The following is a 27,509-nucleotide window of genomic DNA, read 5'->3' as shown; positions in this document are numbered from 1 at the left end:
AGGGCCCCTCCACCACCAGCTCGAGCGCTGGGAGGGCTCCGCTGCCGCCTCCAGCTGATCAGCGGGCCTCCTCCTCCCACCTCTCCCGGTAAGTAGGGGGAGCTCTTCCCCCTCCCCCCCTAGGGTGGCGCTGGGGTCGGGGTGGATCTGGAGGGCCCGGGAGGGGGTGGCACTGGGGTCAGTCTGGAGGGCCCGGGAGGCCGGGCGGGAGGGCGACCCGGGGCAGGGGCGTTGTATAAGCCGACCCTCGGCTTATACGTGGGTGCCTAATTTTTCCCCATTTTGGGGGTGAAATTAGGCACCTCGGCTTATATGCGGGTCTGCTTATACACGAGTATATACGGTAACAGTTATGATTAAAGTTTATTTTCAAATTCTCAGAATTTTAATTTTGAACCTTGGGGTCCCTGCACCGAACAAAAAAGTCCTAGTGGTCCCTGGTCAAAAAAAGGTTGGGAACCACTGCTTTAAAGGAACTTTATTAGTTGAATTTTAGATGTTATGTTTTAGTATTTTAATTGGTTGTGACCTGCCTTGAGTGCCCATTTTCTTGCAAGAAGGCAGTCTTATAACTATTTATATAGTGAATAAATAATAAATACCATTTCTTAAAATTCCAAAAGAACCCACAAGTTTAACTATGTAGGATACCCCACTTAAGATAAGAAATTATGAAATTCATGGTTCTTCCTATTAACTTTCTCAGCATTTTAATAATATAAAATTTAACTTGCAAGAAAATTCCATAAAGAGTTATGTGCTTGTGTTCTAGTGGGGGAATTGTTAACAAATCTTTAAATGTTGTATCACTGACATGAGACTACCAGGCTATTTTGACAATGCAGGAGCTTTAACCAGCTTAAATTTCTATTGTCTTGTGTCTTTAAGGTATCAGTTGTGTCCCACATTTCACAAAATAATAATTCAGTGAAACAAAGAAGCATCAACTCTACTTTATAAACTCCATGAACAAATTGCAAATTTAATACAGTTTGTACTCCAAAAACTAGCACATTCTGTAATGCTGTTGAATTTTCAAAAGGCTCCATATGATGTGGTATTAACACATTTTGTGCCGCAACATCTGTTATTTGTTGGAAACTAGAATGAAATGTACATTGGAATAGAAACAACTCCCAAGTTATTGAAACATACAACCACTAGTAAACCAAACAAATGTAAATAATACACAGAAATCCTTTTTCCAAACTCCTCTCAGAGCCTAACTGGGGGGTTACCGCATTATGTATTCCCAGCGATGTATTAAGAGTTTGAAAATGTTATTTAAAAACATTGCTTTAAAAGGATTTTTGGATGCCACGGCTAAAAAATGGTTGGAAGACGTCTTCACAGCTGTGGCCCTTGTGAGGAGCCTCCAGTCCTCACAGTGGGTCTGGGGGCAAGGCCCGTTTCAGTCTACGGTGGCCATGGCAATGAGATCACCACAGGGTGGTGAGAGCAGGGTGAGGGAGAGAGGCTGGGAACTTTTGGGAGGTATACCCAGATGGCTGAACCCGACTGTCACTCCAGGTCCCACCCCCTCATTTGCATGCTCCCATGGACAGCTGTCAGATCACCAGGCAGCCCTGCCCCACCCATTTGCAGCTGCCCTGCCATCTGGGATGGCCAGGGGGTGTCCTGCAGGCTTCTGCCTCATTGGCAATGTCACTCCCCGGCCCACTCTATCTGGAGAGGGCTAGCCCTCCATAACACCTGGCTGCTGGTCCCAAGGTGGAGGCAAACTGCCACAGCTTATGCCCCGGCTACTTCCTCATCCCCACCACTGCCCAGCTCAAGGCATTGCACAGCCACGGGAATGCTCATCAGATCAGAGGACATCTGCACCTGGCAGGGGCTCATGTGGCCCAGGTCACTAATTTCCATGTGGAGGCATTGAGCCAAATGCGTGGCCATTATATGGAGCATGCCCCACCACGTGCGGGACAATGGCACCTGAATATCTGCTGTCAACTAGTGTGACACGGCCACAGGATGGGCATCCGACATGGCCTCGCATTGAACTTTTCTGAGCCTTGCATGGACAACCTACTTTTTGCCTGGTGTTTGCCACTTTGTGGCCATTTCTTCTGCCAAATCTGGCTGATCTTCAGCAGCATGTCACCTTGGGGTGTCTCACTGCTCCCCGTGATCCCATGCCAACTTCCATCTCAGGCCAGGACAGATCTCCAGCCCTCTCCACTGTTTTAGCCAGAATCTGGAAAGTGTGGGCAAAACGCACAGGGAGAGCGAGGCTACCTCTGATGGGCGGATAAGGCATGCACAATCAAAAGGAAGCCCTGAAGCAGTCAGTGGGGGAGACTGTGGGAAAACATCCCTGCATAAAAGGCCAAAGCCCCAGCTGCTAAGACAAATCTGGAAAGGGGCAGGGAGTAGGTTCAGGACATGCCAGTCCTCCCCGCTACTGAAACAGTGATGGTTCCCCCACCAAGACACCAAAACTGGGGAAGGGCAGAGGAGGAAGTATGGGATTTTGTGCCGTGGTGGTGGTAATGCCCCCCACCCTCGCTGATGTGGCAATACTTGGGACAGGCGGGGAATATTGCATGGGACTCCCCAGCCATTCCTGCTAAAGTGGGTGACAGGGGGCATGAGATTTGTTGCTACCCCCAGGTGCTGCAGTAGCAGTGTTTGAGGCAGGCAGGCAGGAGGAAGAGAATTAGCCTGAGCCACCATGGGAGCACCCTTGCGAGTATGGGGGAAGACTGACATAGAAGGATTGGGGGAGAAACAGTGATTGAGGGAGGAAGAGTGACAGAGGAGGGATGGGGAGAAAGAGAGAGGGGAAAGAGGGACAGAATGGTGGAGGACAAAGAAAGGGAAAAATAACACTTACAAAGATGGGGTGGGGAGAGAAAGAGTGAAAGGAATAGTAATAGACAAGAGGTGGGGAAGAGGGGAGGAAGCAAAGGTAGGAGGAATGGGATTCTCCCTTCCCACAAGTCCCTTGTGGATCTCCTCTTGTAGTAGTCTAATCACAGGAAAGGACTCATGACACATATGACCTTCTGTCTGAGAGAGATAGGGGTATTCTTCACGGTGGATTTTGCTTCGGTTTCGAATCAGAGCAAACAATAAACTGATTTAAATAGCTTTTTCATGGCAGCGCAGATTCTCCCCCCATCCCGAGGCATTTTCAATTTTTCACGGGAGAAACAGCGCACTTCTCTGCGCTGCTTACGTCTGCTGCCGCTCATGACTCACCGCTCCAAATCCGCCTAATCCCGCCCACTCTTCCCATGATCCTGTGTGTGTGTGTTTGGGGGGGTCATCCTGAAAGCGGCAGATCCAAGCCAAAACCCCCATCACCCTTCTGAAGAGGGGCAGCCAGTCTGCTCTGGGTCTCCCTCCAGCCGGTGCGATCCTGTGTGTGTGAGCGTTGGGGGCGTATCCTGAGAGCAGCAGATCTAAGCCAAAAACCCCATCACCCTTCTGAAGAGGGGCAGCCAGTCTGCTTTGGGTCTCCCTCCTGCCGGTGCGATCCTGTGTGTGTTGGGGGGGGGCATCCTGAGAGCAGGAAATCCAAGCCAAAACTCCCATCACCCTTCTGAAGAGGGGTAGCCAGTCTGCTTTCGGTCTCCCTCCTGCTGGTGCAGGAGTGGCAACTCCTGAGTGGCAACTCTCCCAGCCAATCACCGTTCTTGGGGGAGGAGAAAGGAGACGTCCCGGGGAGCGAAGCAAACATTTTTTCATGGGCATCCGAGCAACAAAACGCTCTTCTACTGGAAAGTACGGCTCAGAAGTGGTTTGGATTGCCTCCCTTTTAGCCCGGCTTATTTTGCTCAGTGGGGGAAAACACGGATCTGCAGTGAATAACCAAAATTTGCCTCCGACGCAAGTCAGCATCGAAACAGCAGCAAATCTCCGTGAAGAATACCCCATAGAGTGTGTTACTTCTGTTACTGAATTGTATGTAGGATTATGCATCTGAAGTTTTAACAAAATAAAACTTTTAAGGGTTTGTCTGTTATCAAAGAGAATAGGACATTTTCTTCTCCCTAACATTCGTAAGATATAAAAAGCCAAGAATAACTATGCCCTCAAAGGCTGAAAGCTGTTCTAGAAAGTGTACCTGAGGAAAAAGTTCTAAAACAATTTGCTGTTGTATGGGGTTAATGTGTATGTGGGAAGAGACCTGTGGTTAAGTTTATTTTACTGTTACCAACAAGCTAACATTACAAAAGCTAACAAAAACCTGCGACTCAATTTGCATGAATACATTTGAAAAAAAAGAACCCATCAATTTTTTAAAAAAGGTTATCATATTTGCTACGTTTTGTTTGGCAAGGAGAGGAAACATTTGTATTCTAAATTGTATTAAATTGTGGGCTAATGTTTGATCTACGAGTGATTAGTGTCACTGTACTTCCAGCAAGGCCTGAACTACTTAGGTGAGTTCTTTTGGGGACAAAGCTGTTAAAGATGGAAGGTGTATTTCTGGTTAGGAATTTTACAACTAAAATATAGTAAGCAAAAAGAGACTCCTGGCAATACACGTTCTGGGGATCCATTTAAGTCTGAACATATGGCCATATTAAGACTAATTGGTGCTGACATGTTTCCTAGTTCCATGATTGCCAGAGTGAGTCTTAGAATGTCCATTATACCCTTGCTTTTCTTTTTTTCATTTTAGTGTCACAACTGGAGTTTTATCAAGCAATGACTAAAGTTTTTGAAAAGTTTATACAAAGAAATGGTTATAAGTTTACATGGTTTGAGGGAAATAATTGTTTATGTAATGAACTGAGATGATGCCTAGTTATCATGTAAATCCTTGGAATAATTAGAATATTTTAAATAAACCAGACAGTCTGTTACTGAAAGCAAAGTATACATGGAAGGGCTTCTATACCTCAACCCTATTCATGTTTATTCAGAAATAAATTCCATTTAGCTCAATGGAATTTATTCTCCACTATTACAGTTTTGATTGACACATTTTATATCCTACCCCTCCTCTGAGGATCTGATTGTTTTCCTTCTTATTTTGTCCTCACAACAATCCTGTCGGGTGGCTTTGGCTGAGAGAAGATGACTGCCACAGGGTCACCAACAGTGAAATCCTAAGCAGAGTTGCAGTCTTATAAGTAGGGTTGTGCATATAGATAAACCTGAACAGAAAATAAACCAAAAATCAGATGTTTTGGCAATATTCTGGTTTCAGTTTTATTGGATATCAAAACCTGGGAATAAGGCCAAAGCCACATAGCCGATCGCCAAATCAGCTGAATAGCTTTTTGGCTTTTTTCGGCTTCGGCTTTCCCCAGGCTTTTCCCTATGGGAATTTTTTTTAATGAGCTGGGGGGGGGGTATTTTTGGAGGTAGAGTTCCCAAATTCTCAGGGTAGTTTCAAGAGACTCTTCTTGCATGAACCTCAAAGTTTGGTGAAGATTGGGTTGGGGGTCCAATTTTATGGTGTCCAGAAGAGGTCGCCCCCTCCTCCACAGAGAAGCATTATAAACTTTACCATACTTCTCTATGGAGGAGGGGGTCTACCCATTCTGGACCCCATAAAATCAGACCCCCTGTTCCAAACTTTACCAAACTTCGGGGTTCATGCAAGGAGAGTACCTTGAAGCTATGCTGTGATTTTGGTGACTCAAAAAATGCCCCTCCGGAAGAATTTTAAAATTACTTACTTTTCACAGTCTGTAATGGCCACCTGACTGCACAACTGTGAAGGACCATTGCAAAGATTATGGGAAACTAAGTTTTCAAGCAGGTGGCCATTACAGACTGTGAAAATAAGTAAAATTCACCTGGGGGGGCATTTTTTGAGGTAGAGTCAAATTTGCAGAGGATCTTCAAGGGACTCTCCTTGCATGAACCCCAAAGTTTGGTAACGTTTGGGGCAGAGATTCCTATTTTAAGGGATATGGAAGGGATAGCCCCCATTCCCCAAAGAAAAACACTGTAAACTTTACCATGCATGGAGGAGTGGGGAGAGTCCCTTGAAGCTACCCTGAAAATATGGGAACTCTACCTCCAAAAATGCCCTCCCAGGACCTTCGAAAAAATCCCCATAAACTACAGTGGGCCTGAATTTTTTGGCAAACCTGGAAATAAGCTGAATACTGATATTTACCAGCATGGGTATTTTGCTTATTCCAGGTTTATCGAAAAAAATCAGGCCCAATAAACCTGAACCTGAAATTTAGCAAAAAAAAATGTTTTTTGCACAACCCTACTTATAAGTCAATTCAAGTTAACAGTCTGAGAAGGGGATAACTCCATTTAAAAAAAGCCTCTACTTGGGGCGACCTTCAGTTTGACAGCAGGTATTTTTGGGGGGGTGAGATTGGAGCCAAAGTCTTGACCACGGGGGCTGGCTGAAGAAGATTGGTGATCCACGTGGATGAAGAAATCTCCTTCAAAAGCCTGGTGGTGTCAGCAGCTGTTGAAGATGGCTCTTTTTATTTGGAAGATGTATCCCTCCAGATGGGACTGGGGGAGCCCTGTCTTTTAATGACTCTTCTGCTATGCAGACTAGTCTTCTGTTGGGTGATATACCTAGAAAACTGGTCAGACCAAGTTGGCTCCAATTACATGATCCCCATCTCAAAAGGGCCCTAACTATGGGACCTTAACAAAACAAGCTTTAAAAAAAGAAACAAAATGGGAAGAAAGCACAGAGCCATGCCTCTGAGCAAAGGTGAATAGTCGAACCTGAAAAGCTGAATATCTATTTGACTTTTTTGGGAATCGCTTATTTGGCTTTGCCTTTATCCCCAGGTTTTGGCATTCGATAAACCCGAATCCTGAAATTTCAGGTTTATTTCAGTTCAGGTTTATTGATATGCACAACCCTAAGCAGGACCCCTCTATGTACAACTCCTCTGCCCATTTAGTGAACCTATGGGGGGGACACTAAGCATAAGCATTTTGGCCCTGTTCCCTGCCTCCATGAAATTGCTGGCTCATCTGCAAGGTGCAAATGCTTGGAAGAAGTTCCCAGGTGTACACTGTCTCCCTCATTAGGCAATTAAAGGTTACTTTGCAATTTCAAGTTACTGGGTAATTAAATAAGACTGCAGGAGGTTAGTTCCATGATGATAGAAAGCTTCATATTTCAAGTATGCCACTGAATGTAGGCTTCATCTTTATTTATTATTATAATATATTGCATTATTAAGAGCTATTATATTTATAAACTATGAACTTCCCTGCCTGCTAGCATTTAAATCCCATGAAAGTATAACAATGTAGGACGCGGTAGGTTGTTTAAATGTCACAGTGTTTATATGTATAGTTTCAACACTGCCTTTTGTTTGGTGGGCCGTGTGCTGTAATATTCCAGTGTATTTTCGGGGCAGTTTCTTATTAAGAAATTGTTGATATTGGGAAAGAAAATGGTATGGAATCAGCTCTTTCCCTGCCTCATAATTCCAGGGAATCATTGCAGTTTTCAGAGGCTTTAACTTAACAATTTTAAGGTTAGGGACTGAAAAAGACTAAAACTATTAAACATGTAATAGAAAAGCTTTGCTAGGGAAGAATTCATGTAATTTCTACAAATGCACATCTTGACTCACTAACATTTTAGAATTCTTTGAGGGGGTCAACACATATATACTCAAGGGTCATCTATTGGCTGTTACACATTCAGATTTTCCAAAAGCTTTGACAAGGCCCCTTATCAAAAGTTCTTAGGAAATTTAACTGGATCAGACAATGGGCTTTGTTATTAATCAACTGCTGGTTTTAAGACAGGCAGCAGAGGCTAATAATAGAGGAACAATTTTCATAATAGAAGAAATAAAAGGTTTGTTCTTTCTCTCCATCTCTCTCAGGAATCTCTGTTGGAACATTGCTATATTATTGCTCTCTCAGCCTAATCTATCTTACATAGTTGTTGTGAGGATAAAAGGGAGGAAAGGAGGAGGATGTAAGCAGCTCTGGGTCCTCATTGTGGAGATGACGGGGTGGGATGAGTCCCTGGAGTTGGATCATGAGTGACTGAGCGATCGCTGGGGAGAGAGAGTTCACCTGCCGCCGTCCTGGGAGAGTGCCTTGTTGGAGGAGGAGAATGCTTGGCTGCGAAGACAAAATGCTGAGGCTTTTGCTCAGCTGAGTGAGCTGAGGGAGGCTGTTGGACAGTTATGGCTGGGATTTCAGAGAGAAAACAGGGGGCAAGAGCCTGAGTGACCAGTGCCTCCGGCTGCACCAGTGAAACCGGGGCCGGCCCCAGTTCCTCCGGCACCGCCTCCAAGGCTTCCCGATCCTTTGCCTAGAGTTGGGATTAATCGGGAACTCAAGGTAACTTTTGATGGCAAAACCGAAAGACTGCCCTATTTCCTGATTCAAGTTTATCAATTTAAGGACAGACATTTCCTTCTGGGGTGAGCCAGGTACGATATGTCACCACGCTACTGGAGGGGGAGGCGGCAGATTGGCTTGTTAGAATATATTACATGGGAGCAGCTGAACTTGAGACGCTGGATGAATTTATGATGGTCCTTAGAGAGAGATTTAAAGATCCTTTTTAGGCTGAAAGGGCCAAGTCCCAATTGCAATGGATTACTCAAGCTAGTAAGTCTGTACAAGTGTATGCCAATGAATTCAGGCAACTAGCGTCTAAGGTATTGGACTGGTCGGAAGCCACTAAAATCCAATATTTCAATGAGGGACTTAATTCGGGGATTTTACAGTGGTCTATCTTGCAGGACGACCCAGCTACCCTTACGGGGTGGATTCGCTTGGCTGGACAGATTGAGAGCAGAGCTCAGACCTTAAAATTCTTAAGGCAAAGGCAGGTCAGGGAAACAAAGCTACCCAGAACTACAGTCTCTAGAAAGGAGGAGGGATGACCAGCACTGGATTCTGTGGACCGGGAGAGGGAAAGAAGACGACGCTCTGGGCTGTGTTTGCATTGTGGAAGGCTGGGACATTTTATTTCAAACTGCCCAGTTTGCAGCAGAGGGGTTGGAGGACAACCAAGCCCGATAGAGTCAGCACCGGCAAGAACCCAGTCCTCCGGCAGAGGAAGAAGTTCTGTGACTGAGGGCTTTGTCCGCTCAGGACATGATGTTCAGGACAAAGCAGAGCCAGGGTTTACAAATGATTCCTCTGATGAGGAGGAAGAATGTTTTAGCTTGACAAAAAATGAGTTGGGTCTGCAGGTAGGGGGGCTAAACCGCAGACTGAGGAACGATTCTCAGGAGCCCCGCAGATGGTAAGAAGACGAGCACTTACCATGCATGTGAATGTGGCTTTAACAAATCCCTTAAGTGGTGAAACCCTCACTTTACTGGGGTTACTGGACTCTGGCTGTAGTCATACTTTGCTAAAGACTGAGGTAGCCGAACAACTGGGTCTAGAAACCATGCAGCTAGCTCAACCGGTTTATTTTGAGCAGATGGATGGTAATGAGATGGCGGGGGGTCCTGTCATTCAAATTACTCAGCCAATACTTTTGGGAATGGGAGAACACTGGGAACGAATCCAGATGACTCTAGCCCCAGTCATAAAGTATCCGATGGTCCTGGGAATAAATTGGTTGAGGAGCCATAATCCTCACATTAATTGGAAAGAAGGAGTGTTGACAATTAACCACCCTCCGTGTAAGCAGCGCTCCAGGGAGGTAGCTGAACATGGGCCAGCATGGCAGACAGATGAGCTGGAGTGTAACCTACCCACTGTGGCAGGAACATTAGGGGAAGGAGAAGTGCCTTTTGAATACCAGGACTTTCCCAATGAATTTGAGGGGAAGGAGTGTGACAGCTTGCCACCCCACTGCAGGACTGACTGTGCTATTGAGTTGGTGGAGGGGGCAACTTTACCCAAGGGGAAGCTGTATGCCATGAGTCCAAATGAGAGGGAGGCATTGCTCAGTTTCATTGATAAAAATCTAAACAGAAGTTTTATCAGACCCTCTACCTCTCAGTGTGCAGCCCCTGCCTTCTTTGTGAAGAAACAGGATGGGGATTTAAGACTCTGTTCTGATTTTCGCGGGCTCAATGCAGTGACCAGAACCAATGTGTACCCCATCCCCCCAATTCCTGATTTGCTCAGTCAATTGAAGGAAGGGAAGGTTTTCAGTAAGCTGGACTTGAGAGATGCGTATTACAGGGTGAGAATTAGAGAGGGAGACTGCTGGAAGACTGCTTTTTCCTGTTTCTTAGGCTTTTTTGAATATACAGTAATGCCTTTTGGGTTGTCTGGGGGCCCGGGGGTGTTCATGCAAATGATCAACGAGGTATTTCATGACTTGTTGTGTAAGGGGGTGATAGTATATCTTGACGACATCCTTATCGACTCAAAAACCAAGGAGGAACATGTGGCTTTGGTGAGAGAAGTCTTACAAAGACTCAGGGAAAACCAGTTATATGCCAAACTGTCCAAATGTGAGTTTCACTAAGAAACTTTGTGTTTTCTGGGTTACAAGGTGTCCCATAGGGGGTTGTCCATGGATCCCGCTAAAGTGCAGGCCATTTTGGAATGGAAAACACCCATCACAAGAAAACAATTACAGGGGTTCTTAGGGTTCGCCAATTTTTACCGGTCTTTCATCCAGAATTTTGCCCAAATAGTCCTTCCTTTAACTGACCTACTAAAGACGAAGGGTAAGGGATTGGCGGCACAAAAATCTAATGGCAGACTAGAGTGGACTCCTGTGTGTCAGGAGGCGTTTGACAAATTGAAAGGGCTGTTCACCTCAGAACCCATTTTGAGGCATCCAGATCCAGAAAATAAATTTGTGCTTCAGGTGGATGCTTCTGATGTCGCTATATGTCGGGTCCTACTACAGGCAGGGGAAGATGGAAAATTAGCACCCTGTGCCTATTTATCCAAAAAGTTTACCGAAGCAGAGAGAAACTGGACTGTTTGGGAAAAGGAGGCGGCAGCTATAAAACACACGTTGTCTGTATGGCATCATTTCCTGGAAGGTTCGGAGATTCCTTTTGAGGTCTGGACAGATCACAAAAAGTTGGAGACATTAAAACATCCCCGCAAGTTAAATGCAAAGCAATTACGCTGGGCTGAATTCTTTGCAAAATTCCAGTTTGAGTTAAAACATGTCCCTGGGAAAATCAATTTCTTAGCAGACGCTCTATCCCATCTACCCCAACACAAGAGTGTAAAGGAAGAAGTAACTGATGTAGTATTTACTCCACAACAGTTGGGAATGGCAGTATCCACCAGGTCTCAGGTCAAAACCTGGGAGAAGAACCTGATCCTTCCCAAAAGTTTACAGGAGGTGTTAACTGGATGGGATGAAGAGGGAGGGGATCAGTTAAAGTCCGAGTTACAAGAAAGGAATGGATTGTGGTTCAGGGGTGATAAATTATATGTCCCCTTCAAGGCTCGCCTAGAGGTACTTAGACTATGTCATGATAGTAAGATGGCAGGTCATTTTGGGTTTGTGAAGACCCTGCATTTGGTATGGAGGCAGTTTTGGTGGCCCTTTCTCTGAAAGGATGTTGAGGAATATGTCAAGGGGTGCCCGAATTGTGCTGTGGCAAAGAGAGCCAGGGGAATGTCTCATGGGCTGTTAAAACATTAGAAACTCCCGCTATTCCCTGGTTTGTTATTGCAATGGACTTCCTAACTGATTTACCCATGAGCTGCGGAAAGATGGTTATTTGGGTGATTACCGACTTGTTCTCAAGACAAGCTCATTTTGTACCGTGTAACGGGTTGCCAACAGCCCACAAGCTTGCAGCCATGTTTATCCACCATGTACTCAGGCTTCATTATGTCCCACAGAAGATAATATCGGACAGAGGCTCAGTATTTGTTTCTAAATTTTGGAAGGAATTTCTAAAACTATTGGGGGTGTCACAAGGGTTATCCAGTGCTTATCACCCACAAACGGATGGTCAAACAGAGAGGTTGAATTCAGTATTTGAATGTTATTTAAGATGCTATGTGAACTATCAGCAGGATGATTGGGTGCAACTCCTACCATTTGTGAAGTTTGCGTACAATAATGCAGTACATCATACCACTAGTTTCTCTCCATTTAAGGTAGTCTATGGTATGGATTTCCCTCCATTAGCCCTCTTGGGGGAGGTTACTAGGGCTGTTCAAAAAAAACAATTTGGTAAAATTCAGATTTGGCAAAATTCGGCCCGTTTTCATTTGGGAAATGCCGAAGTCCAAACTCCCCTGATTCGGATCTGTGGCATTCGGTGCAAGATTCGGAGTTCGGGGGGAAATTCGGCCGAATAAAGCCATTTAAAGCACATTCGCGCCTTTCCACGGCTCCGGGGGGCATGTTTGGAGGTAGAGGTCCCAAACTTTCAGTGTAGCTTGAGGGGACCCTTATTTCAAGAACCCCCAATTTTTGTGAAGATTGGGTCAGGGGGCCCCAAGATATGGGGCCCAGAAGGGGTCCTTCAATCTGCCCTTTGCAATAAAGCTATTACAAACATATTTGCGGCTTTCCGTGGCTCTGGGGGGGCTTGTTTGGAGGTAGAGGTCCCAAACTTTCAGTGTAGATTGAGGGGACCCTTCTTGCAAGAACCCCCAAGTTTTGTGAAGATTGGGTCAGGGCCCCCCGAGTTATGGGGCCCGGAAGGGGTCCCCGCATCTGCCCATTGGAATAAAGCCATTAAAAGGAATGTACTAAAACGAATGACAAGTCAGCCCATTGGAAGCAATGGGAGAAGCTGCCCAGCCCATTGAAGATAATGGAAGAGGGGAATGTCAGTTGACTTGCATTGACTCCACTGAAATACATTACAGGGATGTATTAAAACGAATGACAGGCTAGCCCATTCAAAACAACAGGAGCAGCTGCATAGCCCATTGGAAACAATAGGAACCAGCCACAGAGAGACTCACTGACCCACAGTTAACTCCACACAAAGTTGGCAACCGGTGAAAACAGCAGAAAGCACAGTCCTACACAGAGGCAATTAAGCCCATCCCCCAGCAGAACAGGTAAACCCACCCCCCTTTGGCTTCCCCCCTCACACACACACACACACATACACACACACACACACACATACAGAATCCCCCCACATACACACACACAGGAAAAAATATATAGAGAATTATAGAGAAAAGCCCCCAAATGGGTCTTACTGTGGATGTCTTCTTCTCTTCCATCAGGAGCAGGGACTGGGAGTCAGGACTCAGGAGTAATCCAATACGATTCTAGCAGACTCACACACACATACTCTCTAGCCATTTATGCACGGGAGGTTTTGCCTTGGATTTGCCGCTCTCTAGATGAACATTAAGGATTGCCTGCTCCCATTCATTCCAATGGGTGGATGGGGAGGACCCCATAACTCAGGATTAACTGCCTTTTAGTCAAACCCCCGGGCTGGGATAATGTACGGCCTAACTGCCAAGGCAACTAGACCCCGGGCCGGGGTAATGGTATGGCCCAACGCGAATGTGTTTTTAAAGGCTGTATTCCAATGGGCAGATGGGTGGGGGACCCCTTCCGGGCCCCATAATTCGGGACCCCCTGACCCAATCTTCACAAAACTTGGGGGTTCTTGCAAGAAGGGTCCCCTCAAGGTACACTGAAAGTGTGGGACTTCTACCTCCAAAAATGCTCCCTCCTGGAGCCGCGGAAAGCCACGAATGTGTTTGTAATGGCTTTATTGCAATGAGTAGATGGGGGGACCCCTCCCGGGCCCCATAACTTGGGACCCCCTGACCCAATCTTCACAAAACATGGGGGTTCTTGCAAGAATGGTCCCCTCAAGCTACACTGAAAGTTTGGGACCTCTACCTCCAAATAACCCCCCCAGAGCCACGGAAAGGCGTGAATGTGCACACGCACCCCCCCCCCCCACGGGGATCTCTCTCTCACACAAACAGACACTCTCTCTTTCTCTCCCCGGGCTGTGCAGCAGCTGGGCTCACGCACTCAACCACGACTAATTGGCCAGAAGAAGACCCGGCTTGGCCACCATTGGCAGCGGGAGAATGCTGCTAGTTGCTTACTAACTGACGGTTATGCTGCTGATTCAGAGCCCCCAAATTCGCCGAAGTCGTCTCCTTGTTTTTCCACCTTTTTTTGAATTCAGCTCTATCCAAACTGGAAACCGCCGAATCGGGGAAAATATATATATATACTGTAAATATAATTTATTGGAAGCGCTATGTAAAGGTTAAAAATATTTTTAAAACATTAAAATAGCGCAATGGAATATCCTAAGGTTGACATCTGTAAAATATTTTTCACCTTTACATAGCGCTTCCAATAAATTATATTTACAGTATTTATATACGTGTGTGTGTGTGTGTGTATATATATATATATATATATATATATATATATATATATATATATATATATATATATATATATATGCTGCTAGTTGCTATATATACATTCCTTTTACCCAACCTTGGGTACCTTGCCAGTGCCTTCCCCAGTCATCTTCCCTTTACCTCAGCAAGCTGGGTACTCATTTTACCGACCTTGGAAAGATGGAAGGCTGAGTCAACCTTGAGCCGGCTACCTGAAATCGACTTCCATCGGGATCGAACTCAGGTCATGAGCAGAGCTTGGACTGCAGTACTGCAGCTTACCATTCCGCGTCATGGGGCTCCTAAGAACTGTAGACTACATTAAATGAATATGACATGTGCTGCTGTCCATATGACATGTGCTGCTAATACATGTTCCAATATTGCAATATTTTCAAATAACTATATTGATATGATCATAAACTGTAACTTACTCTTTATAGTATATAAATAATTAAACATTAATATATAACACACATTGCCTCATAGCAAGATGTAGGAGATCTTAATAAAATGTTGCCATGGTGAGAAACAGGATCCTAGTAGCTATGTAGAATTTTCTGAGTTAGAAGGTCAGAGAAATTTTTTAAAAATCTGTCACAGCTAATTTCTCATCTTACTGAAAAAGTTGTCAAAATGCTAAGTATGCTGAATACATGCATCAAGTATGTTTCACATCTTATATACACAATCAAGTAGCTTCTCAAACAATTCAAATTCCGTTTTCCCCTGACAACTTCCTTTTCTTATTTCTATTTTTTTATTATGTTTAAATTCCTTAGTACCTCTGAATAACCACATTCTTGAGAAACCATTTACTGTAATCTGATTGTCTTTTAGTACTGAGGGCTCTTAAATGGTCAGAACTGGGACAAATCACACTGCAAAGCTCAACAACATGATTAGGTCAAAAACCTCACAGAGGGTTTTCATACAGGAAGCTTAAAATGAGGAAAGGCATTTGTAGTGCAAATAATTGTTCTATTTATCACAAAGTTTAAATCTGTATTAGATCGATCAATAGGGCACATCTGTGTATTGGAAGACAATATAAAATTAAGTATTTGACTGCATGGGCTTGTATGTGATATACTGATCAACTTCATTCGGTATGGTGCTGCTAGACTTTTAAATACAGTTAGCAGCAGTAGTAGTGTCATCTTAAGCAAGGGACATAGAGAGGTGTATGCTTAGGATGTCACTGTAAATCTCTGATGTGGCTTGCCCGAGTGAAATGGCTTGCTCATTTCTCTTGAAAACAGTGGGAAGGGTTGGGATAGGTTGTAAAGCTGAAGAAGTTAGTTCACAATCAGAAAAAAAGACTACTCACAAAGGTTAATGAATAGGTGGATATGTACAAAGACATTAAAAATAATTTTTAAAACTTATAAAATTGGAAGAGGCCAGGGAAATGGCATTATGACATGATGAACCATTTGTCCAACCAACACAAAATAGGGTCAAGAAAAGCTGTAAAAAAGGATTGTGTAACTTCATGAGATACGACCAGAACTCTGATATCAGGTTCAGAAGGTAGAAATGGTATTCTCTGTTGCAAGTAATGCAAAAAACAGCAAGTTACAGCATAATACACCCAGAACCATAATAGCACACAAATGTATGGTGTGTATTGACTGTAAGATTAGGTTAGTTTCTCATTTTAAATTCACAGCAATATGTGCTCCAGTATATGCTTGCAAGAAATGGACTAACAAAAGATTTATTGACTATAAGTTTGAGAAAAGTGCGTATATTGGCTGGTGATAGAACAAATGAGGGGCTTTCCACAGACAAGCATGATCTTGTTACCAGGGACCACCTTCCTAGATGTGTGCTGTCTGCTCTGACTCCATTTTGGCTAAACTTGCTTTGGCAGCCATTTTAGGAGCTAGCAATGCTATGCTTTTATAGAATCATAGAGTTGGAAGGGGCCATAGAGGCCATCTAGCCCAACCCCCTGCTCAATGCAGGATCAGCCTAGAGCATCCCTGATAAGTGTTTGTCCAGCCTCTGCTTAAAGATTGCCAGTGAGGGGGAGCTCACCACCTCCTTAGGTAGCTGATCTCACTGCTGAACTACTCTTACTGTAAAAAAAAATTCCCCCTAATATCCAGCTTTCAGCCCACAATTTAAACACGTTATTGTGAGTCCTTTCTTCTACTGCCAACAGAAACAGCTCCCTGCCCTCCTCTAAGTGACAGACCTTCAAATACTTAGAAAGCAATCATGTCCCCCCTCAACCTCCTCTTCTCCTGACTAAGCATTCCCAACTCCCTCAGCCTTTCCTCATAGGGCTTGCTCTCCAGGCCCCTGATAATCCTCATCGCTCTCCTCTGCACCCGCTAGATTCTGCCCACATCCTTTTTGAAGTGAGGCCTCAAGAACTGCACACAATACTCCAGGTGTGGCCTGACCAATGCTGTGTATAGCAGAACTATGACATCTTGTAACTTGGATGTTATGCCTCTGTTGATGCTCCCCAATATCACATCAGATTTTTTTTGTCGCTGCATCACACTGGCAGCTCATATTTAATTTACGGTCCACTGGTACCCCAAGATCTTGTTCATACACACTGCTGCCAAGATGTGCATCCCCCATCCAGTATGTGTACATCTAATTTTTGTTACTCAGATGTAGAACTCGGCACTTATCCTTGTTGAATTGCATCTTGTTCACATCCACCAACTTTTCCAGTGTGTTCAGATCTCATTGAATTCTGTCTATCTATTCTGGTGTGTTCGCTGCTCCTCCCAATTCGGCGTTGTCTACAAATTTAATGAGTAGTCCCTCCACACCTTCATCCAGCTCATTTATTAAAATATTGAAAAGTGCCGGGCTCAGAGCCAAACCCTGGGGCACCCCACTGGACACATCCCTCCATTCAGATGAAATGCCATTGACAACTACTCTTTGAGTGCACTTCTCCTACCAGTTCCCTATCCACCTAACTGTCCTAGGGTCCACAGTCCTCTAGTTTACCCATCAGAACATCATGGGGACCCTGTCAAAAGCCTTACTGAAATGTAGGTAAACAACATCAACCGCATACCCTTGATCCAGTGTGCTCATCACTTGATCAAGAAGGAAACAAAGTTGGTCTGGCAGGACCTGTTGGGGTCAAATCCATGTCCCCGGATCACCAAGTTGTCTTTCAGATACTCGCAGATTGATCTCTTTAATACCTGCTCCAGTATCTTCCCTGGGACAGAGGTCAAACTGACTGGCCTGTAGTTTCCTGGGTCATCCTTCCTTCCTTTTTTGAAAATTGAGATAACGTTCACCCTCCTCCAGTCTTGTGGCACATCTCCCATCCTCCAAGAGGTCTGGAAGATGATGGACAAAGGCTCTGCAAGCTATCTAGAAAGTTCTTTGAGCGCTCTCGGGTGCATACCATCTGGCCCGGGGGATTTGTATTCATCCAATGCAGCCAGGTGCTTCTCAACTACCTCTCTGCTCATGGCAGCCAGCAGCCCAGACACTGGGCCTTGCCCACTATCATCTCTAGATGAGCCCATTGTCTTTTTCAGGGGAAAAAATGAAGGCAAAATAGACATTGAGCCTTTCTGATTTCTCTTTGTCCTCTATTAGAATTTCTCCATTTTCACTCAACAGTGGGCCTATGGCCTCTTTTCCCTTGCCTTTGCTCCTCACATATCTGAAAAAGTTTTTTTTGTTGTAGCGGGCTTCTCTGGCCAGCATCAGCTCACTGTGAGCTTTGGCCTCTCTGATGGCTGACCTACAGTGCCTAGCAACCTGCACATACTCTTCTTTAGAGGTATGCCCTTGCCTCCAGTTCTTTTCCCCCCTCCTAGCTCATCATACAGTTCTCTGTTCATCCACACTGGCTTCTTGAATCCTCTACTATGTTTCCTTCTTGTTGGAATAGTGAGAGCTTGAGCTTGCAAGAGCCCTTGTTTTAGGAGAGCCCACCCTTCATTTGCTCCTTTCCTTTCCAGCATTCTTGCCCAGGGAATAATTCTCATCCTGCCTCTGAGTTTTTAAAAATCTGCCCTACTAAAATCTAACAGACACATGTGGCTAATAACTTCCGTGGTCCCCCACAGCAAAACGAATTCAAGATGGAGATGGTCACTTCCCCCGAAAGTCCCCACCACCTCCACCTCATTTACCATCTTTTGCCTGTTGGTCAATATTATGGTGAGTATGGCTGAGCCCCTCATAGCGACCTTCATTATTTGATGAAGGAAGTTGTCGGCCAGGAAGGTGATGAACTTGCATGGCTGTGGTCGCTTTGCACAGTTTGTCTCCCAGCACACATCATGGGAAGTTGAAATCACCCATAACTATCAGGACTTGTTGCTTGGATACCCTGTCAAGCTGCTCGAGGAGGGCAACATCCACCTCCTCACCCTGGTCAGGAGGTCTATAGCAGACTCCAAACACAATACTGCTTGTCCTTCCTTCCCTTATCCTCCACCAGATACTTTCCACTGGGCTGTCACCCTCCTCCTCCTCTAGTATTTCTTGACAAGCAATCCCTCTCCTCACATACAGCACCACTCCGCCACCTCTTCATTCTTTTTGGTTCTTCTTGAACAACTCATACCCATCCACTACTACATTCCAGTCATGGGAATCATCCCACCAAATCTCTGTAATGCCTACTAAATCATATCCCTCTGACTGCATTAGAAGCTCAAGCTCTTCCTTCTTATCGCCCAAGCTTTGGACATTGGTACATAGACACCTGAAGCCCCACACCTTTGTCTCCTTTAGACCCATCCCTCCCAGGTGGGCCTCTGCTGTTTGCACTCCTTCATTTAAATCCCTACATTGGTTGTCTCCTTCCTCTTGTGGTATTAGTTTAAAGCCCTCTTGATGAATCTCTCCAGATTTCTTCCAGAAACATTCTTCCCCAACCTTGAAAGGTGAATTCCATCATGTGTTAGTAGATTGTGATTCAGAAAACCTAGCCTGTGGCCCCAGAATCCAAATCGCTCCTGTCTACACAACCAACACAGCCAGTGGCTTTGGAGAAGGTAAGGTCAAGGCTCTCCTAAGGCTATGCTAATGATTGGCCAAAACTTTGGGCAGGTGAGTGATTCACTTATGGGACATCTGGATGCCTACCCATCCCTTAGGATTGCCAGCCTCCCACTGGAGGTGGTGGATCCCCTTCCCCCAGGACCTACCCTGATCAGCTGGCTGGTAGGAGGACTTGCTGGCAGAGAAGCAGCCCTAGGCCACTGTCACTAGCAATGCAGCAATGTCACTTCCAGCATGAACTGGAAGTGACGTTGTCACAGCGATGCTGTGGTATTTGGGCAAGCCATTTTGAACATAGAATTTTTCCCAAATATCAGAGCATTGTCATGACACTGGTGATATCATGACATCACTTCCAGTGCATGCCAAAAGTGACATCGCTGTATTACTAGAGATGAGGCCTAAGCCTCCCTCTGTTTCTTGGTAAGCCCCTCACATCCCCCCCCCCCCAGTTTCCAGAATGGACCTGGCAACCTTACCATCACCACAGGGGCTTGCACTCACCTACTGCTATCAATGTAATTTCATCAGCCAGGACAAGTCTTCCTCATTACAAAATCTAATTACTATCAAGCTGCTAGGTGAGCTTGATTACTTTTACTGACTTTGCCTGCATATCTCCTTCCAAGCTGCCAGCCCCTTTGTCCACCCTGCATGGATGCAATCCCCTTTTGTTACCTTTTGTTAAATTCCCCTCCCCCCCCCATTAAATCAATTGTAGCCAGGAAATCAACAGGTTCTCACCCTGAATTCCTGGACTCTACAATCATTTCTTTGATATTCTTTTGTACAGGGTCCTATAGCTATCACTGCTGTGAACGCCAAAATTGTACAGCCTCATCCCTCTGCTGGCTCAGAGGCTGTCAATGCCAGTCTTCTGTTCTGGAACCGGCAAATCTTCTTACTATTTGGGACATTTGGAAGCTTTGCCTAAAGATCCCATACACTGAATCTCTGAATCAGCTAAAAAGACACTATACTCTACCCAGCTCAGCAAACTGAGGATATGTAAACTGCTTCTCTGCTCACACCTTTTCTCTTAAAACCTCTCCTTTCCCAGTCTTTATATTCCTCTCTCCCACTTCTCCTCATGGCCATTCCCTGGTGCAGATAGGGATCTCATTTGCCCGGTTATGGCAGGCAATTGCCCATCAATTAACTGGGCTACCCTCCCCCCTTCAGCTGGTTGGTGGGCAGAAGCAGGCCAGCCAAAGGGAAGGAGCAATCTGTGCAAGTGGCGCGATGAAGACACTTCCAGGTTCACCCCAGAAGCACCAGCATTGTGATGGCGGGGGGGAAGGCTCCTCTAGCACTCTCCCCTTTGGAAGACAGTGTTCGAGTGTCCTGGTGCGATGCTGGCACTTCTGGGATAAACCCAGCGATGGCTCCACATGCACAGAGTGCTACTCGCAGCCCCACCCCACAAAACTCCTGCCGGTGGCCTGGGGAGACCTGGCAACACTAGATGCAGAATTTTCACTCAGCAAGTGGCTTGGCTTTTATTTTGTTTTTCTCTTCTCTCATTGAACTCTTCATATGCATGTCCCTCCGAGCACAACGATTGCATTGTTCTTATGCTTGAGTATTTCTTTCAATTCCCTTAGCCCTACATTTCCCCCAATCAATTTGAAACTTTACTTTGGCAAGGATCTGGTTGTTTCGTGGTTAGTGGTAGCCATATACAGGAACTTTGAGCTTGTTTGCTCGCTATCGGGTAAGGATCCCCAAATCACATATTCTTCTCCCACTAATTGGCAAATGCTTCTGTTTCCCAAACTAGCCAGGCTGTGGAAGCTGGAAGAGGTTTCCCCTTGACACTGAGCTTCATTCTCCAGACTGGTTCAGGTTCAGGGCAAGTGTCCTAAACCTATTTTAGAGAATCCACACATGGCTAAGAGTACACGTGAAAGGTAACAATCTTGTGTTACACATGTGGTAACGATCTTCCAGTACTACTGTATACACAGAAGTAATAGTTGGTACAGAAATACATATGGCATTATTTGTCAGTGAATTGCTGTTGATAAGTAGATGGTGTTGTCGGCATCTGCCAGTGCCCTGTCCAGTGGTGGCATCACTGTTCAGAGAAATAGTTGTAGCCCTGTCCATACATTACAGTGAAGATATTATTATCCATGTAGGATGTAAATTGTACAATTGATTAATACATGATGTAGCATCCTCTGGGGGCAGAGGAACATCATACTGGAGTCCATGTGGTCTTGAAATCACTAGCCCACTCACTATTCCTTATGCAGGTTGCTTTATTCACTAATCCACACATCTGAAGGTGTGGTTAACCTCACCTTCCTCAGAGTTATACTGCATACATAGGAGAAGAGCCAAGATGCTGCAACCTGCTTCCTTCTTTATCCTTCTTTTTCTCCTGTCAGCCTCCTCCCATTTCCCTGTCCTCCCTTTTTATAGCCTCAGTGTCACACGTGGCCCTTGAGCTAAGCTCTGCCCTCCTCTTCTCTGTTCCCCCTCCTTGTTCAGCCCCTGCTCTCCACAGCCATGTCCTGCCTTAAACCACCTGGGCCAGAGTGTCAGTATTCTCCCATCCAGACTTGCTCATTGCCTCCAATCCTTTTGAGCTTCCCTGGGGCAGACTGTCAAGGGTGCCTTAATGCTGTTGTTGGGTGGTACAAACCACAAAAACTATCTGTACAGAACCAGCTTGACTGCATTTTAACTATTAGACTGGGTTGTCCACTGCTTTAATGCCATCTGTCCATGGAGAGCATGGTCTACCACAGGTATCCCCAATATGTCACAAATGGGCTCCAATGGGTTGCCAGCTCCAGGCTGGAAAATACCTGGAGATTTTGGGGGTTGAGCCTGAGGAGGGTGGAGTTTGGAGAGGGGAGGGACTTCAATGCCATAGAGTCACTCCCTGACATGTGGCTGGGTTTGCCTGCTGCAGCAGCCATTTTGTTGTTGAGCCCACCACCCTCTATCAGAATTCCTCATGTGCCTGCAGGCTAAAAAAGGTTGGGGACCACTAGTCTACCAGTTATTTGCACTCATCAGGGAGAGCCTAGTCACACAGCACCAGCCTTTACAAGGGATATAGTAGATGCCTAGATACCTGTGTGTGAATAATACATTAGAGGTCACTCAGGGTATATATAAGTTTCTACTTCCTAGTTTCCAAATTTTAGCAAGGAGTGAATGTCAGACCTTTCATAATTTTCAAAAATATTAAACACAGAACAACAACCCCACAAAACTTTGCAAACTGGAATTCATTTCACAGCAAGTTTCCTCACTTCCCCTTCCACAATGCATTTGAACCTCTCTATTGTATTATTTAGATATATTTCTTACCGAAAATTATTAAACCTCTATCATCAATAGTTTCCTGCCAGCTAGTTCTAGTAAATTTTTATTAGTTCCCATATTCCCCAGTTGTTAAAGCAGCTTCTATATAAACATTGTTAAACAGTATATTTAACTGTATTTTTTCAGCACACGGCCATTTTTTAATGTTGGCTTTTCCTTATTCATTTCTTTAACATCCTGATCCCCAACAAGAAAGAATGATCAACATTTACTGTCCACGTACCAAGGACCAGAGAGTTATGGAACAAATCAGAAGATAGTTTTATAAAACACAGTGCAAATAATTTGCATTAAAAAAATAAATTCACCCCTTTTAAGTAGAATAACGGTGGCGTGTCTGCGGCCATATCCATTTTCAACGTAACACGAGTAATTTCCGAGGTCTCCTTCTTCCACTGAATCAAGGATTAATGAGATGGAAACTTCTTGTTCTCCAAGATGTTCCTTAAGAACTCTGGTGCAAGAAAAATCAAATTATTCATATGCAAACATTATTTACAGAGTATCAAAGCAAAAGATAATTTTGATGTGAGGTTTCTCACAAATAGAAACACTCCGGTTTCAGATTGGCTACAGTGTACTATTAATCTTAATTAAGGTATATAATGCCCTTTTCTTCCTTTTTCTTCCTTATTATTAATAAGGATGTTTAGTTTTGTAGATGCTAATAGAAGCAGCAATTAATTTGCTGGCATTAGGAACATCCTGATAAGATACTGGGGTAGTGCACAAAATGTTGGCAAAGGTTTACATGCTCTTTAAAAAGTTTTTAAAGGTCTCATTGAAATCATGGAGTACAGAACAAGTCTGGAGAAAGGGATTATTTGTTGAGTATAACATAAAGTACTTTTATGTCTGTTTGATATCTATGATATGAAGAGGTAAAATTTAATAGCTGACATAATAACTACACAAATTGAATGCTGCACAAAATTCTTCATATACACACACACAATAATTTCTTATGCTGCACAAAATTCTTCATATTCACACCGACACACATTAGAATTTCTTATATGTACGTACATACATATATAAACTTGGTACATTTGACTGACATGGTAAAATTCTGAATCTCTTGCTATACTGAAATATCCTTTATTGTGACTGAGTGATGTGGTTACTGTTTCTCAAACTATACAGAAGAATGTTATGAAAAGTTTAAGATAAAGAGTTCTTTAAAAGACCTACATCCATGGAGGATGAAAATAAGCACTTTGAGTGCAAACAGGGAGAAATGACACACCATCCCTTGTTCTGCCTTAGCAATTTCAAGCAGAAAAGTAAAGACATTTTTTTACACTGTCACCACCCCTCAAGAAAAAAATAAAATAAAAATACTTCAGGGTCCTTCCAAAGGAAGCACAAAAGGAGCAAATTAAAACACACAATTTCTTTTAAACTTTTAAAGGCTCAAAGTGTCTAGCCAAGTAGCTCTGGGATAAATTTAAATAAGCAATACAACATGCCAGCTATTCATAAAATTTAGTACATTGAAATTGAAGCTTTGTGGAATAAAATGAATTCATCTTTGGGGTGAAAATGTAGCTTTCATATTTTCTTGTTGTCAAATATAATAATTTTAATTCTGTTTTCATGTTATTACATATATTACTGAACAGATTTTCTCCATTACTTTTCTGTCTAAACCATACACAGCCTGCAACCATAAAATTAGCTGCCTATTTCAAGAAAATGTATAAACTGCTGGCCTATATTGTCTATTTGTTGATTATGCCCTGTCAGCTTCCTTTCCCTTTCAGACTCCTCCCTAGACCATTATTCTTTTACATAAAAGCATAAATGTAGCCATGCTGGATCAGTCCAATGGTTTATTTAGTCCAGAATCCTGTTTCCATCAGTGGCTAGTCACATATAACAGGGAAACCCACAAGCAGCAACTGCGAACTACAGCCATCACCTGCTGACTGCTCCCTGGCATCTGTCAGTTATTGAATCCCTCTGAGCACAGAGGTCCAATTTGGTTACTAGGGTTTATAACTAATGATAGACTTATTGTCCCTAAATCTGTCCAACCCTCTTTTAAAATCTTCTAAACCAGTAGTCATCACCATATCTTGTGGTACTGAGTGCCACAAGTTAACTACTCATTGTGCGAAGGAGTATGTCCCATCATTAATCTAGTTCCAATCATAGTGTAACAGCACGCGGCCAGTTATGGAGGCAGCGGTAGTCAGCAGAGGGGAGTGGCGCAGCCGCGCCGGCGCAAAGGGCGCACTAGCAGTTGAGCGGCGCAGAGGCAGCCGCTGGCAGCCATGGGGGTGTTTCCGGGGGCGTTCCCGCAGCTAGTTGTCCTCCTAAGGGCCATTCAGCCCGGGAACATCCCCTTTTGCTGCCGAAAAGTTACGCCAGGTCTTGACTTGGTGCAGCCCATAGACCGCCATGCAAACGCTCCGGACCCTCATCTCGCCGCCGCGGCCAAGCACTGCCCCTCTCCGCCTGGTGCCTCTGGAAGCCAACTAGAGGCCGGCCAATGGGGCAAGGGCAGGAAGTGGCAGCGCCCCACTGGAGGAGGGTCCTTGGAGCGGCGAACTCCCCTCAAAAGCCGCACTTCGTGGCTGGCGCTCACTTGACAGGTAAGCCTCAGATGGGTCGGCATTCTGCCGGGCTGTGCCGGGGGGGTTGGGACTTTGTGGTTTTTGCGCTCAAATTCCCCTCTCTGTGGGGACTGTGCATGGTTCTCCCTCCAACTCTCCTCTCTGGGGGGACTTTGCGGTTTTCACGCTCAAACTCCCCTCTCTGGGGGCCTGTGCATGGCTCTTGCTCAAACTCCGCTCTCTGCGGGGGCCGTGCATGGCTCTTGGCTAAACTGCCCTCCCTGGGGGGGGGGTTCTGGTGGGGAGCATCTCTGAAGTCTACCTCCATATTTTCCCCTCCACTCGAGGCGTTGCTCTTGTCGAGGTGCACACCTGCCCTCACTCAAGAGACAGGCTTTGTGGGGGGGGGGCTGGCCTGGGGGAGGATCTCACCCCTATCTGATTTTTTTACAGATGCCAATGCTGTTTATGAGAGGCCACCGCCTCCATGCTGCTCTGCCTCTCCCCCAGCGCAGATGTTCGCCGCCCAGCCAGTCGCCCGCCACTCTCAGCTGAGCTCCATCCTCCACGGGACACATTCAGATGAGTCTGGCGATGCGTGCCACAGCTACGGGCTGGGACCACCCCCATGCCACTGGAGCGAGACCCCTGGGTGGCTGCCATGCCGCCCAGGGGTCAGCTGCCCGTCAATCCCCAGGCCCTTCTTTCTCGTTGCAGGTGTCTGCTGCGGCCTGCTGGTCTCCATCACCCTAACACACACCCACAGACACAAGGAGAGAAGGAGGCCCCCGAGGAAGCAATGGCATTGGCTCCCACCACCTTGCTGCCTCTACATTCCCTTGGCCCCCACCAACATCTTATTGGAAACTGGTCTTCCCTCGCCACTTGCTGCTGTTTCCGCCCCACCCACCCTCCCTTAACACACCCTGTTTCAATAAAGACATTTTTTATACCTTGCCCATCCGTGTGACTGTGTGGAGAAGGGATCATGAGGGGGTGGAAGGGTGGAAGACAGGGGTCCGGCCCAGCTATCCCTGCAGGGCACAATGAGGTGGTGGTCTGCCTTGGAATCATCACTCATGCATCTTTTTTTTGGGGGGGGGGCTTCGTGAGTGGGCTGTGTGGATGCAGGAATTTTTGGAGAGGGAAATGGGAAGAGTGAGAGTGTCAGGCTGCTAATGAGCCACTCATGCGGACGTTGACAGGCCGCCCACCGCTCAGAGGTCCCAGCCCATTCTCAGCCCTCCACCCCAATTCCAGGACGTGACCATGCTGTGAGGACCTGTCAGCTTTTGCTCTGTGTGCTCGCGCCTTGACTCGTAAAAGCAGTCCAGGCCTTTTGACTTTCTTTGGTTCAGGCGCTGCTTCCAGCAGGCCCCAGGTTGGAATGCCTCTACCCGCCATCCTCCTCCCTTGCTCTCCCCGACCCCCTCCCACCAGCTATGGCCTTGGTGTGTAGATAGCAGTAACGAGCTTCCTGAGATCTTTGATGTTCCTGTACCATGCACAATTATCTTGTAGTTCCCATAACATGTACTTGACATCTGCTTTCCTGTAGGGGTTATAATTCTGCCTTTGTGCAATTGCTAGCACTTGCAACTTTGGAATTGTAGCGCCTAGTCTAACCTGAAGCTTTCAATAAAGTTCCTTGTTTCTGCATGACCGTCTGAGCAAGTGATTTTATGGAAACTGCACAGGGAGGTTGGGAACCCTCACACATGCCCTTACTCTCTCCTGTCATCAGCACAAACTCCAGAGCACCATGAGACCACTTCCACCTCCCCGCACTCGGCCTTGTGTCAGTCCCGGCTGACAGTATACTCATGGGAGCACATGCAGGGTGTGTGCAGGAGACCATGAAGGTGGTATTGGCAAGTGCACGGCGGTCCTTTCCGAGGCAGCCAGTGCCTGCCATTGCCCTTCTCCTGGCCCCTCCGGGAAGTCTCCCGTCCTCCTGCTCCTGCCCCGCTTGGCCTGCCTCCCTCACAGCCCCTGCCCTTCGACCTGCCTTCCTTTCCTTACGGCAGCCCCTCCCCTTCCATGGGCTGCCCCACCCATCCCTGGTGGCCCACCTCCTCGCAGCGAGATCCCTCCCCCGGAAGTGGCCCTGCAAACTCAGCTGGCCTTGGCTGGCCTGAGGCCGCACCCTGGCATTCCTCTGCCATGGCGTGCCTGCCCCGCCGTCCCACTCCTCGGCCTCTCACTTCTTTTGCAACTTTTGCCTTTTTCATGAAGGCACATATCGCCGTGAAGCCACTTAGGAGGCCTACCGGCACCACCATTGCTGCGCCATGGCCACTCGCCATGGCCTGCCTGTGGTCTCAGGAATGGGCTCTTAGAGAGGCAAAAAAAAGCAGCCATACA

At 45.8% G+C, this 27,509-nt stretch overlaps 1 protein-coding gene across 3 annotated transcripts in view; it reads right to left on the bottom strand.

Annotated features, from left to right (window-relative positions):
* The window catches only part of IL1RAPL1 (interleukin 1 receptor accessory protein like 1), a 990,401-nt gene that overhangs the window by 35,127 nt on the left and 927,765 nt on the right, over positions 1-27,509 (bottom strand). For all 3 annotated transcript variants that reach the window (XM_056861980.1, XM_056861979.1, XM_056861981.1), the window contains one exon: positions 22,896-23,041. In XM_056861980.1, the coding sequence (XP_056717958.1) occupies positions 22,896-23,041 (146 nt within the window). The remainder of the gene's footprint in view (positions 1-22,895; positions 23,042-27,509) is intronic.

The sequence above is a fragment of the Euleptes europaea genome, chromosome 16 (assembly GCF_029931775.1).
Source record: "Euleptes europaea isolate rEulEur1 chromosome 16, rEulEur1.hap1, whole genome shotgun sequence".
Taxonomy (NCBI): Eukaryota; Metazoa; Chordata; class Lepidosauria; order Squamata; family Sphaerodactylidae; genus Euleptes; species Euleptes europaea.
Note: the sequence above shows the minus strand (reverse complement) of the source record. Positions and strands in the feature narration are given on the sequence as shown.